The 15,207-nt window shown below is 31.9% G+C and overlaps 1 protein-coding gene across 1 annotated transcript in view; it reads right to left on the bottom strand.

Annotated features, from left to right (window-relative positions):
* Positions 1-209: 209 nt before the first annotated feature.
* Positions 210-15,207, bottom strand: part of LOC142337023 (cathepsin L-like peptidase) — a 30,009-nt gene continuing 15,011 nt past the window's right edge. The window contains exons 4-6 of the mRNA XM_075386059.1: positions 2,215-2,433; positions 1,754-1,910; positions 210-727 (exon numbers count right to left, since the gene is read on the bottom strand). Of these exons, the coding sequence (XP_075242174.1) occupies positions 580-727; positions 1,754-1,910; positions 2,215-2,433 (524 nt within the window). The 3' untranslated portion in view covers positions 210-579. The remainder of the gene's footprint in view (positions 728-1,753; positions 1,911-2,214; positions 2,434-15,207) is intronic.

Raw genomic sequence — 15,207 nt, 5'->3', positions numbered from 1 at the left:
ATAAACTTTTATGCATTTTAAGTACACTCTCGAGGTCGATCGCTACATGGTGATAACCCCTAGGAAAGTAATGTTATCTTGTTATCTATTAAGGATCTTCCCTGTCAATGCATAATCATACAGGAAAAATTCAAGATTATCAGCGAACAAATGTCCCGGTTTGACTGAGGATCACTTTTCCTCACCTTTTTTAGAAAGAACTGATAAAATTGAAATCTTGGAAATTTTAATTAATCGAGCTGACAATAGAATTTAATTGATTCATATTTTCCAACAAGATTGCGTGCAATTATCAAGTCAGAGGGCGGAGATAGGCGTCTATATTCGAGTCAAGGTTAGGACTTGCATCCACTGCTGAAAATAGAGGACAGAGTGGTCTCAATTTTCCTTATAAATTTATTTTATACTAATCATTCCGCACTGTGTTTAATTTTTACCCATAGCTCTCTTTTTAAAATACGTGAGATGACGATGAAACAGAAAAAATTTGCCACTCATTCTACTCCTTAACGATTTTTAACAGTGGACGCCTCGACTCAAGAATGAGTGATTGTTAAATACAGAGTGGTGTTGTGAGTTCTATATGGTAGGGTATCCCGTATAAGAAGCTATCCCGCAGTGGTTGTCCTTATTCCTGGCTAGCATGAAGTACCCGTCCAGACCCCAGTTAGCCCCCCAGCTGTTCTTCACTAGCCAGTAGTCCTCACCCTCTGGAGTAGTGCCGTACCTTTAAAAATAAACGAAGCGATGCCCAAAATCGTGTCAGAGTTGCGCCATGAAATGTAGTAAATTTAAATTAATTTACAAAAGCGGCAGTTCGCAATTTTATCTCCAAAACTTTTGATAAACAGCTATGACTGCTATGACTGCCCACTTTTCATGTCAATTATGACCGGTTTTACAACTGGTGTCAATGACAAGTCATGTATGTTCTCATTTTAAAACAGATTGCTCAACATTAATAACTGATAACCAATGTAAGAATTCATCTGTAAGGTGGAGACATGCAAGATTATGTGATTAGCATTTGATTTTTGAATTTATGGTAACCAGCTTTCATATTTTCCTCAGATTAAGGAATAATTTATCTGTTTTTATTTGCAACGTTAATTCCAGGTGTCTTTAGCAATGTCTTTTTGGGTATATTTAGATGAAGTTTGCGTGAGACATACCACAAATTTACTTAATGTTTCATTTTGCTTCATCATTAATTAATTAAACAAAAAATTTCAAAGAATCTTTTTCAAAAGGCATCTTTTTTGTTTAATTCGTTCTTTTTTGTTAACAGATTTCTCCACGGAGCCATTCGACGAATGAAGACCTTATTACTTGAGGAGCAAGGCAGGGAAAAAAGAAAACTCGAACTGAAACTCTTCGGAGCCTGAAACTTGGCTGAAATTTCATGTAAGTCTTCATAAATTTATAATTTTATAAAATTTTTACCAATAAATTCTCGGTTTCAATGTCTAACATTGTTCTCAGAAGACAAACAGGTTTAGTAAAACCATGTATTTACGAGCATCTATGTAGTAGAGAAAAACCGTTTAAAACCATTTTACGACAATTTAAAACGATTATTTTGATGCCACTTAAATCGATTTAAAAGTATTGAAAAGGTTATAGGGACAAATATTGGTTATATTAAATCAATTTTCTTCTGGAGATTTTTTTGCGCCAAAATCTCTTTAAATACTTTGTTTTGAATTTTTTCTCAATGCGGGTTACTATCATTATGCATTTGCTGAGCTCTTACCCCACAATTAAGACAGAGTGGTCAAGTGAGTTTGGGTCGCACAGTGGTTCATAGAACACTCCCCGCTCATAGAACTGGAAACTGAAGTGACTGGCATCCATGGCAGCAGACACTGGTCCTATTAGACCAACAGCTTCTTTCAGAGCCGTCTCATTCCCTAAGAAACAAAACATTTCACTTTATCAGCTCTCAAACACCAAATACAGCATGTGAAAAAGGTTGAGAGAGTTAAAAGGTGAAAATATAGAAAAACAAGATGACACACACACACACACATACACACATACACATCCATGCATTCACACACACACACACACACACACACACACACACACACACACACACACACACACCCACACACACACACACACACACACACACACACACACACACACACACACACACACACACTAACTCACCAAAGGGATGTGAAAACTGATTAGATGCCTGGCATTAGTTACCTTTTGGTAGTCTGTTGTAGAATGTGACATTGGTTACAATGGGTTTTCCCTCATCCATGCATGCCTGTGTGTCTGTGGCCATGTAAGGGTACTCTTCCGCTGAGATAGAACCAGTGGCCATGAGGTAGTAGAATGCCAGCTCAACATTCCCACCCCCACAGCCATAGGATCCCATGACACAGTCTACCATCTGTTGTGCACTCAGTTCAATTAGCACTCCTGAAAAACCCAAATTGCCAACTAACCCAATTCGGGGTCCAAACGATGTGATTTCTTATCACATGGTCACGGAACGAAACGAAATCTGATCAATTTATGGGATTTTGTTCAGAACCTTTTTGTGGCTATTCAGTATACTCATAGATTTATAGTGGGCTCGAAGCTGGCCTGATCAGTTGAGGTTCTTTGGGCATGGAAATTACAAGCTGGAAAATTGTTATTTTAAATGGAATAGTTGTTTCCGTGCTAAATGATGAAGAGACTTGACAGAATTTAAAAGTGGCTTGATTTGCCGGAAATGACTACAATGTGGTCAAAACTGTAGAACTGGTATAACCACCTGTTGTGATACAAAAAAGGGCAGATCTCTGAATCTGTTTGCTAATTTTAGTTATTACCCTGTTGTTGGTAGTATCTATTCAACTCGAGTCACCTGATTTTTGTCATACAAAATATGAATAAGTTCTCGCAGGCGCATAGTTATAGGGGAAGTGGAGCCGTACTATTATGGCAAGATAAATTATAGATAAATTCCGGAGCAAGAACATATTCAAATTAAAACGAAGAGAGATTGAAACCTATCGATGAAATTGAAACCTACGAACAGTCTGTACTTGACTAATACCTGGCCTGATTAAGTGAAACAATTCAAGTATATCTACTTACTTTAAAGATATTTTTTGCGATTTGATATCAATTATCTAGTTGACGTTGAATTTGTTCCTGTTATCTTCCACGCCTTGAATTTGTTTCTGTAATCATTACCCATATAAAAAATTTCATGCATAATTTAAGACTAAATTTGACAATATTGGCCTTTCTTCCGATTGCGAAAGAGATTGTCAAACAATCTAGTAATGACACATACAGTGACAGAATTTTCAACTATCTGCGCTCATAATCTTGTGCTTAACGTTTCGCTCAGATTCGGCTCAAATTAAACTCTTTCCTAAAAAGTTAAACAAACGCTTTTTAAGAAAAGTATTTTGTTTTTGTTTTTGAATATTTTTAATCAAAAAGGATACCTCATTTTGTTAAAAAAAAAGAAACATTATATCTCAGGATTATATCACTGACTACAGAAGTCAGCAACTTATGTGAATTGATCCAACTATATGGTGACAAAAAACAGAAAATATATAACTTTACACTTTGCAGAAAATAATTTTGCATTTTCTTTGATTATGATTTGTCAACTGTGGTGTTTAGTTTACCCAGTTGGCGTTGAATTAAAAAATTGTTGTCGCGGCCAGTTTATTACAGAACATTAGAACAACTCAAATAGATTTCAAAATTTTTGGCATAAAACTAGCTCACTACTGTGACTCAAAAAAGGAATCAATTTTCACTCAATTGCGAGTTAATATTATCTAAAAATCCAACACTGGTCAATCTATTTAAATTGAACTCAAATTTGTTTAAAATAGTACTTGTATGCCAACTGTCTAATTTGACATAAATAAGTGAGCTCAAAGTACGCCGAAAAAAGTAAGCCAGCAAGCTAGCAGGCCGAATGATGTGTTGTAGCTTTAATCTTCCAAATATAATAGATCGCTTATAGTTACAATCAAGAACGCGCATAATATGTTCAAAATTAATATATATTCCAGTGCACCAATCAACAAAAAATCAATCAAATCTTTTCCCAGACATTCGAGAATATTTTCGAATGTCTATTCCTACTAACTCGTACAATGTGATCGTGGTAGATTATATGTCCATCTCAGGATGCAATGTGCGACCCACTGACTTGCGTGACTTAATGGGTGCAACAGACCATTCAGACCAAAATCGGCTCTCATCAGACCAATTTAAGTTGTGCTCGGGGTGTGAGACCCACTTATAAATAATAATTTTGTTTTCAGTACCAAATATTCAATCTTCGAATAATTAAAACAAATTAGAGTAAAAAGCGTAAATGCTAGGAGGCAATTTGCCTGTTTCAGCACAGTTACAGAGCTATTCAAAATTAGATTATCCGTTCAAAATTCATTTAGTTACCTATACTGAGACCATTCAAGAGCAACAGGAAAAATGTAGGGTTTAATACATCAATTTTACTCGCCAACTGTCTAATTGTTTTTCATTTAGAAAAGTTTTTTCTCTTTCCAAAAAACACGTTCTTTGTTATCGAGCATACTACCAATACAAGTTTCAAAAAATATGGAATCGTTTATGTAATTGTTCAGAAAGGAGTGTAGCAGTTTTTTCAAATTCTTTTCTTTGCAGATTCTCAAACTTTTTATTATACTAAAGTCAAGAGTGGATAGGCTATTGTAGAGTATTCTCAACCGAACTGAGATTCGTTTTCGTTTCTTGCGTGTTTATTTTTCTATGAGATGTATTGTTCTGATTCTCCGTTCAGTGTCGATTGATCGGTCGATTTCATTGTCAGTTATAAACGAGTTAATATATTGACTAGGACGCTCTTTTCTGATTATTTTTGATAAAAGTTTCAGAAGTTCGTACAGGTGTAGCTCAAATATTCATGGAATTTTATTTTTTGATCTACAACTACGAACTTCTTTATGCTTTGGAACCCAAAAACTATTCTGATTAGGAAGTTTTGTTGACGTTGTAGTCTTTCAAGAACACTTTTGTTTGCCGTGCCATATATTAGAACTCTGTATTGATTTTGTGGTTGAACGTAATGTTTAAAAATTTTCAGAAGTAATTCTCTTTGCAGATATTTCTTTGTTTGATATAAAACCGAAATGTATTGGTTACCTTTCATTTGAACATAGTCTATGTGCTTTTCAAATGCGAGTTTGTTGTCAATTTTAAGATCTAAATATTGAACACATTTGCTCTCCTCTACTTCTTCCCCTCTCCAAATAAGTTTTTTATCTGATAAATTGTGGGGTCCTAGCAGAAGTATTTGTGCTGTTTTAATATTTGGTGACAGTTTGTTACTCTCTAGCCAGCTGGAAATCATTTTCAGATTATTTGTATGTTCAATTTGCTCATATTTGCCAAATATGTTTGTGTCATCTGCATATAACAGAATATTATTGTGCTTTGGTATGTCTACGATATCGTTTATATATATTAGAAACAGAAGTGGTCCTGATACTGATCCTTGAGGGACTACGTACTCATTTTCTTTAGCTGAGGAAAATTCTCCTCTATATCGAACGAATTCTTTGCGATATTTAGGATAAAACTTTAGTAACTGTTCGATTTTGCCTCTCAAACGATATTGGGAACATTTGTCTTGCAATAAGATGTGGTCAACAGTATGAAATGCTTATGAGAGGTCAAATAAAGTACAATGAGCCAGAACGTTTTTCTCCCTTAATCTCTTAATCCAGCGTTTCTTTTAAGGCATTGACCGTTGATCTCTTACTCAGGAAACCAAATTGTTTTCAGGAGAAATTTTTTTTCAGCGGAAATGACATCAGTCTTCGTTTAATAATATTTTCAAAAAAATTGCCAAAAAGTGGTACTAAAGAAATTGGTCTATAATTGTTACGCTCATTTGGATCTCCATCCTTGAAAATATACACAACTTTTGAAACTTCTGAGCATTCGGTATAATGGAATATATCTTTGATTTTGTTGAAAAAATCTGTCAGGTGTCCACTAAAGACTGAATTAATTATTTCTAAAAGATGGTTTTTTTAACCCATGTAATCGGAACTACTTTTCCAATAAGTTCTTTTTATCTCGAACGTTACTTCGTCCTTTTAAACGCCTTGAGAACAAAAGAATCATCAACCCGATTAACCAGAGTCCCTTTATATGGTTTCTCAATTTTCTTTGCAAGTGAGGGTCCAATATTTACAAAGAAATAATTGAGTGTTTCGGAGCCAATTGTGTTTGTGATTTCTGCTTTTCTTTGTGAATTTGGATGGCAAGTTTGACTCAGTTACCCATAAAAATTTTCGCCGTTGGAATCATTTTGTTTATCAAAAAATTTTTCGTAATAGTTCTTTTTAGCGTCTCTTATCAGTGTTTTTCTTTTGTTGTTCTGTAAGTTGTATTATTTTTTTTGCTTCTTGTGACATGGACTGCAAAAATTATTCCAAAGACGTTGTTTCTTGGAACAAGCATTTTTAACTTCGTTGGTAATCCAGTTTCGTATTTTTTCGTTTTTGATGAGTTTTTTATTAGTTTCAATTATAATTTTCTCGAGATTGCTAATTCCTTCCTCCACTGTGCATAACTGAAAAAATCATCTTTTGACTTAAATTCTATTGACAATTCAACATTTAACTCCAGAAAGTTAGTAAACCTGTTGCATTCAAGTTTCTCTGTTTTTCTTGTTCATCTCCTATGGTGTTGTTTTGACTTTGGTTATGGTCACTTACTTTCAAATAAACTCCACAATGGTCTGACACCTTTGTTTTCAGATCCTCTGTTTCACATTCAAAATTTGAGAAAACATCTAGAGTTGTGTTGCGTCTGATCGTTTCTCTGATGTGCTTGTTTTTCTTTGATTATAGGTATAGGTTTAGGGGGCCGATTTCCCTCAGAAAATTTTCTGTTATTTTATCATTTTTCGAAAAATCTACATTTAAATCCCCGCATAAAACATGAGTTTTTTTGTCCCAGGACAAAAAGAGGTTCCAAAAAGAAATTTTAAAATCTTAATATATCTGTTTGTGGAGCCTTGTAAACAACCGTTACTACAAAACACCGATTTTTTGAAACTCAAATTGCCGTTAAAACTTGTATAGCATTGCTTGCGGAGGTCTTTTTTGTGGTTAATTGATTTTCTTTTCTCGCGAGCAGAGCTTCTCCTCTGCCTTTTTTTGGGTCGGGTTGCGTTGCAGAACAATTGGTTGTTTGAGTAATCTTTCAACCAGATATCTGTTAGTGCCACCAAAGATGGCAATATTTGTTTGGCCTCAAAAGTTGCTAAAAGTTCGCCGTGGTTTGCACCCTATAGTCTTATGTTCTGCGAGAACAGCAGCATGGATAAAGTTCCTCTCTATTAAGCGCTCTCATGGCATGTTTTGTTTTTTTTTGAGAAATTCTTCCTAAAATTTTTATTATTGTTTTGATTACCTATTTACTTTTAGTACTAATGTTGGGCTTTCTTTTTCGGAATCTATTTGGTTACTTTTCATCAATCATTAAATTCAAATAATTTTTGTTAGTTATTAATTATGATTTCGAATGTTTCCCATGATATCAATGATTTTCCAAAAAAAATCTCAAAAACCAAAAATTTTGAAAATTTTTGCAAAAAACTTTAGTTTTTTTAACATATTTGAAATTTCTCCATGATTTTGTTGATTTTCGAAAAATCTCAAAACAAACAAAAATTCCAAAGAAAACAACAAAAAAGTTATCATGAAAATAAATTGTTGTAGTTGATTGAGCGTACAGTTGTCACCAACGTGTAATTTAGCTCACTACAGATCTAAAAAATGAAATCTTCAAGTTCTCAACAGTTTTTTTTTCTTTACTAGTGTCAGTGGACAGTTGCTTCCATTAGGGAAAAGACCTTGCGGTTTATGATTGGTATCTAATGATTCCTTAATGTTGACGGACAGTCGCCTGAAATCTATTTGGTTACTTTTGATCAACTATTAATTTCAAATAATTTTTGTTAGTTCTTAATTATGATAGCGAATTTTTCCCAAGATATCGCTGATTTTCCAAAAAATCTCAAAAACTCAGAAATTTATGAGGTTCTTTGCAAAAAACTTTAGTTTTTTGAACATTTTTAAAATTTATCGATGATATTGTTGATTTTCAAAAAATCTCAAAAAAAACAAAAATTCCGAAGAAAACAACAAAAAAGTTTTCATGAAATTAAATTGTTGTAGTTTATTGAGCGTACAGTCGCCAAAAACCTGTAATTTAGCTAACTACAGAACTAAAAAACGAAACCTTCAAGTTCTCAACAGCTTTTTTTCTCTACTAGTGTCAGTGGACAGTCGCTTCCACTAGAGAAAAACCGTTGCAATTTATGATTGGTATTATTGATTCCTTAATGTTGACGGACAGCCGCCTGAAATCTTTTTGGTTACTTTTGATCAACCATTAATTTCAAATAATTTTTGTTAGTTCTTAAATATGATTTCTAATTTCTCACAAGATATCGCTGATTTTCCGAAAAATCTCAAAAACCCAAAGATTTTGAGGTTCTTTGCAAAAAACTTTAGTTTTTTGAACATTTTTAAAATTTCTCCATGATTTTGTTGATTTTCAAAAAATCTCAAAAAAAAACAAAAATTCCGAAGAAAACAACAAAAAAGTTTTCATGAAATTAAATTGTTGTAGTTTATTGAGCGTACAGTCGCCAAAAACTTGTAATTTAGCTAACTACAGAACTAAAAAACGAAACCTACAAGTTCTCAACAGCTTTTTTTCTCTACTAGTGTCAGTGGACAGTCGCTTCCACTAGAGAAAAACCGTTGCAATTTATGATTGGTATTATTGATTCCTTAATGTTGACGGACAGTCGCCTGAAATCTTTTTGGTTACTTTTGATCAACCATTAATTTCAAATAACTTTTGTTAGTTCTTAATTATGATTTCGAATTTTTCCCATGATATCGCTGATTTTCCATAAAATCTCAAAAACTCAGAAATTTATGAGGTTTTTTTCAAAAAAAATTAGTTTTTTTGATCAATTTTGAAATTTCTCCATGATTTTGTTGATTTTCAAAAAATCTCAAAAAAACTAAAATTCCGAAGAAAACAACAAAAAAGTTTTCATGAGAAGAAATTGTTGTAGTTTATTGAGCGTACAGTTGTCACCAACGTGTAATTTAGCTCACTACAGATCTAAAAAATGAAATCTTCAAGTTCTCAACAGTTTTTTTTTCTTTACTAGTGTCAGTGGACAGTCGCTTCCACTGGGGAAAAGACCTTGCGGTTTATGATTGGTATCTAATGATTCCTTAATGTTGACGGACAGTCGCCTGAAATCTATTTGGTTACTTTTGATCAACCATTAATTTCAAATAATTTTTGTTAGTTCTTAATTATGGTTTCGAATTTTTCCCAAGATATCGCTGATTTTCCGAAAAATCTCAAAAACTCAGAAATTTATGAGGTTCTTTGCAAAAAACTTTAGTTTTTTGAACATTTTTAAAATTTCTCGATGATATTGTTGATTTTCAAAAAATCTCAAAAAAAAACAAAAATTCCGAAGAAAACAACAAAAAAGTTTTCATGAAATTAAATTGTTGTAGTTTATTGAGCGTACAGTCGCCAAAAACCTGTAATTTAGCTAACTACAGAACTAAAAAACGAAACCTTCAAGTTCTCAACAGCTTTTTTTCTCTACTAGTGTCAGTGGACAGTCACTTCCACTAGAGAAAAACCGTTGCAATTTATGATTGGTATTATTGATTCCTTAATGTTGACGGACAGTCGCCTGAAATCTTTTTGGTTACTTTTGATCAACCATTAATTTCAAATAATTTTTGTTAGTTCTTAAATATGATTTCGAATTTCTCACAAGATATCGCTGATTTTCCGAAAAATCTCAAAAACCCAAAGATTTTGAGGTTCTTTGCAAAAAAACTTTAGTTTTTTGAACATTTTAAAAATTTCTCCATGATTTTGTTGATTTTCAAAAAATCTCAAAAAAAACAAAAATTCCGAAGAAAACAACAAAAAAGTTTTCATGAAAATAAATTGTTGTAGTTTTTTGAGCGTACAGTCGCCAAAAACGTGTAATTTAGCTAACTACAGAACTAAAAAATCAAACCTTCAAGTTCTCAACAGTTTTTTTCTTTACTAGTGTCAGCGGACAGTCGCTTCCACTATTGAAAAGACATTGCGGTTTATGATTGGTATGTATTGATTCTTTGATGTTGACGGACAGTCACCTGAAATCTGTTTGGCTACTTCTTATCAATCATTAATTTCAAATAATTTTTGTAAGTTCTTAATTATGATTTTGAATTTTCCCCATGATATCGCTGATTTTCCATAAAATCTCAAAAACTCAAAAATTTATGAGGTTTTTTGCAAAAAAATTTAGTTTTTTTGATTAATTTTTAAATTTCTCCATGATTTTGTTGATTTTCAAAAAATCTCAAAAAAACTAAAATTCCGAAGAAAACAACAAAAAAGTTTTCATGAAAATAAATTGTTTTAGTTTTTTGAGCATACAGTCGCCAAAAACGTGTAATTTAGCTAACTACAGAACTAAAAAATCAAACCTTCAAGTTCTCAACAGCTTTTTTTCTTTACTAGTGTCAGTGGACAGTCGCTTCCACTAGAGAAAAACCGTTGCAATTTATGATTGGTATTATTGATTCCTTAATGTTGACGGACAGTCGCCTGAAATCTATTTGGTTACTTTTGATCAACCATTAATTTCAAATAATTTTTGTTAGTTCTTAATTATGATTTCGAATTTCTCCCAAGATATCGCTGATTTTCCGAAAAATCTCAAAAACCCAAAGATTTTGAGGTTCTTTGCAAAAAAGTTTAGTTTTTTGAACAATTTTAAAATTTCTCCATGATTTTGTTGATTTTCAAAAAATCTCAAAAAAAATAAAATTCCGAAGAAAACAACAAAAAAGTTTTCATGAGAAGAAATTGTTGTAGTTTATTGAGCGTACAGTTGCCAAAAACGTGTAATTTAGCTAACTACAGAACTAAAAAATCAAACCTTCAAGTTCTCAACAGTTTTTTTCTTTACTAGTGTCAGCGGACAGTCGCTTCCACTAGGGAAAAGACATTGCGGTTTATGATTGGTATGTATTTATTCTTTGATGTTGACGGACAGTCGCCTGAAATCTGTTTGGCTACTTCTTATCAATCATTAATTTCAAATAATTTTTGTAAGTTCTTAATTATGATTTCGAATTTTTCCCATGATATCGCTGATTTTCCATAAAATCTCAAAAACTCAGAAATTTATGAGGTTTTTTTTCAAAAAAAAATTAGTTTTTTTGATCAATTTTGAAATTTCTCCATGATTTTGTTGATTTTCAAAAAATCTCAAAAGAAACAAAAATTCCGAATAAAACAACAAAAAAGTTTTCATGAGAAGAAATTGTTGTAGTTTATTGAGCGTACAGTCGCCAAAAACGTGTAATTTAGCTAACTACAGAACTAAAAAATCAAATCTTCAAGTTCTCAACAGCTTTTTTTCTTTACTAGTGTCAGTGGACAGTCGCTTCCACTAGAGAAAAACCGTTGCAATTTATGATTGGTATGTATTGATTCTTTGATTTTGACGGAGAGTCGCCTGAAATCTATTTGGCTACTTCTTATCAATCATTAATTTCAAATAATTTTTGTAAGTTCTTAATTATAATTTCAAATTTTTCCCATGATATCGCTGATTTTCCATAAAATCTCAAAAACTCAAAAATTTATGAGGTTTTTTGCAAAGAAATTTAGTTTTTTGATCAATATTGAAATTTCTCCATGATTTTGTTGATTTTCAAAAAATCTCAAAAAAAATAAATTCCGAAGAAAACAACAAAAAAGTTTTCATGAGAAGAAATTGTTGTAGTTGATTGAGCGTACAGTTGTCACAAACGTGTAATTTAGCTCACTACAGATCTAAAAAATGAAATCTTCAAGTTCTCAACAGTTTTTTTTCTTTACTAGTGTCAGTGGACAGTCGCTTCCACTAGGGAAAAGACCTTGCGGTTTATGATTGGTATCTAATGATTCCTTAATGTTGACGGACAGTCGCCTGAAATCTATTTGGTTACTTTTGATCAACTATTAATTTCAAATAATTTTTGTTAGTTCTTAATTATGATAGCGAATTTTTCCCAAGATATCGCTGATTTTCCGAAAAATCTCAAAAACCCAAAGATTTTGAGGTTCTTTGCAAAAAACTTTAGTTTTTTGAAAAGTTTTAAAATTTCTCGATGATATTGTTGATTTTCAAAAAATCTCAAGAAAAACAAAAATTCCGAAGAAAACAACAAAAAAGTTTTCATGAAAATAAATTGTTGTAGTTTATTGAGCGTACAGTCGCCAAAAACGTGTAATTTAGCTAACTACAGAACTAAAAAACGAAACCTTCAAGTTCTCAACAGTTTTTTTCTTTACTAGTGTCAGCGGACAGTCGCATCCACTAGGGAAAAGACATTGCGGTTTATGATTGGTATGTATTGATTCTTTGATGTTGACGGACAATCGCCTGAAATCTGTTTGGCTACTTCTTATCAATCATTAATTTCAAATAATTTTTGTAAGTTCTTAATTATGATTTCGAATTTTTCCCATGATATCGCTGATTTTCCATAAAATCTAAAAAACTCAGAAATTTATGAGGTTTTTTTCAAAAAAAATTAGTTTTTTTGATCAATTTTGAAATTTCTCCATGTTTTTGTTGATTTTCAAAAAATCTCAAAAAACTAAAATTCCGAAGAAAACAACAAAAAAGTTTTCATGAGAAGAAATTGTTGTAGTTTATTGAGCGTACAGTTGCCAAAAACGTGTAATTTAGCTAACTACAGAACTAAAAAATCAAACCTTCAAGTTCTCAACAGTTTTTTTTTCTTTACTAGTGTCAGCGGACAGTCGCTTCCACTAGGGAAAAAACATTGCAGATTACGATTGGTATCTAATGATTCCTTAATGTTGACGGACAGTCGCCTGAAATCTATTTGGTTACTTTTGATCAACCATTAATTTCGAATAATTTTTGTTAGTTCTTAATTATGATTTCGAATTTTTCCCAAGATATCGCTGATTTTCCGAAAAATCTCAAAAACCCAAAGATTTTGAGGTTCTTTGCAAAAAATTTTAGTTTTTTGAACATTTTTTAATTTCTCCATGATTTTGTTGATTTTCAAAAAATCTCAAAAAAAACAAAAATTCCGAAGAAAACAACAAAAAAGTTTTCTTGAAAATAAATTGTTGTAGTTTATTGAGCGTACAGTTGTCAAAAACGTGCAATTTAGCTCACTAGAAACCTAAAAACGAAATCCTCAAATTCTCAACAGTTTTTTTTTCTTTACTAATGTCAGCAGAAAGTTGCTTCCACTAGAGAAAAAACCATTGCAGTTTATGATTGGTATCCAATGATTCCTAAATGTTGACGGACAGTCGCCTGAAATCTATTTGATTGATTTTGATCAACCATTAATTTCAAATAATTTTCGTTAGTTCTTAATTATAATTTCGAATTTTTCCCATGATATCGCTGATTTTCCGAAAGATCTCAAAAAACAAAATATTTGAGGTTTTTTTGCATTAAAATTTCGTTTTTTGACCATTTTTGAATTTTTTCTATGATTTCGTTGATTTTCAAAAAATCTCAAAAAGAAACAAAAATTCCGAAGAAAACAACAAAAAAATTTTCATGAAAATAAATTGTTGTAGTTTATTGAGCGTACAGTCGCCAAAAAACGTGTAATTTAGCTAACTACAGAACTAAAAAATCAAATCTTCAAGTTCTCAACAGTTTTTTTCTTTACTAGTGTCAGCGGACAGTCGCTTCCACTAGGGAAAAAATATTGCAGTTTATGATTGGAATCCGATGATTCCTTAATGTAGACGGACAGTCGCCTGAAATCTATTTGGTTACTTTTGATCAACCATTAATTTCAAATAATTTTTGTTAGTCCTTAATTGTGATTTCGAATTTTTCCCATGATATCGCTGACTTTCCGAAAAATCTCAAAAACCCAAAATATTTGAGGTTTTTTGCAAAAAAATTTAGTTCTTCGACCATTTTTGAATTTTTTTCCATGATCTCGTTGATTTTCAAAAAAAACTCATAACGAAACAGAAGTTCCGAAGAAAACAACAAAAATTTTCATGAAAATAAAGTGTTGTAGTTTTTTGAGCGTACAGTTTTCAAAAACGTTTAATTTAGCTAACTACGGAATTAAAAACAAATCCTCAAGTTCTCAACAGTTTTTTTCTTTACTAATGTCAGCGGAAAGTCGCTTCCACTAGAGAAAAAATCATTGCAGTGTATGATTGGTATCTAATGATTCCTTAATGTTGACGGACAGTCGCCTGAAATCTATTTGGTTTCTTTGGATCAATCATTAATTTTATATAATTTTTGTTTGTTCCTAATTATGATTTTGAAAAATCTCAAAAACCAAAAAAATTTTAGTTTTTTGACCATTTTTGAGTTTTTCCCATGATTTAGTTGATTTTCAAAAATTCTTAACAAGCCAAAAACATCTAAGGTTTCCTGCAAAAAAGTTCGGCTGTTTTGATAATGTTCGACTTTTTCCCATGATATCGCGGATTTTCCAAAAATCTCAATAAAAAACAAAAAATCCTGAAATTGCCTGAAAACTGTTTGTTATTTTTTGATCAATCATTAATTTCAAACAATTTTTGTTACTTCTTAATTATGATTTCGAAAATTTCCCATGATATCGCTGATTTTCCAAAAAAACTGAAAAAAAAAACAAAAGTTCCGAAGAAAACAACAGAAAAGTTTTCGTGAAAAGTAATTGTTGTAGTTTATTGAACGTACAATCTTTAAATACGTGCAATTTAGCTAACTACAGAACTAAAAAATCAAATCTTCAAGTTCTCAACAGCTCTTTTTCTTTACTAGTGTCAGCCGACAGTCGCTTCCGCTAGAGAAAAAACCATTGCAGTTTATGATTGGTGTCCAATGATTCCTTAATGTTGACGGACAGTCACCTGAGATCTATTTTGTTACTTTTGATCAATCAATAATTTCAAATAATTTTTGTTGGTTCTTAGTTATGATTTCGAATTTTTCCCGTGATATCGCTAATTTTCCAAAAAATCTCCAAAAAAACAAAAATTCCGAAGAAAACAACTAAAAAGGTTTCATGAAAATAAATTGTTGTAGTTTATTGAGCGTAGAGTTGCCAAAAACGTGCAATTTAGCTAACT

The sequence above is a fragment of the Convolutriloba macropyga genome, chromosome 1, assembly GCF_964194025.1.
Source record: "Convolutriloba macropyga chromosome 1, txConMacr16.3, whole genome shotgun sequence".
NCBI lineage: Eukaryota > Metazoa > Xenacoelomorpha > Acoela > Convolutidae > Convolutriloba > Convolutriloba macropyga.
This window is presented reverse-complemented; position numbering and strand designations above follow the sequence as displayed.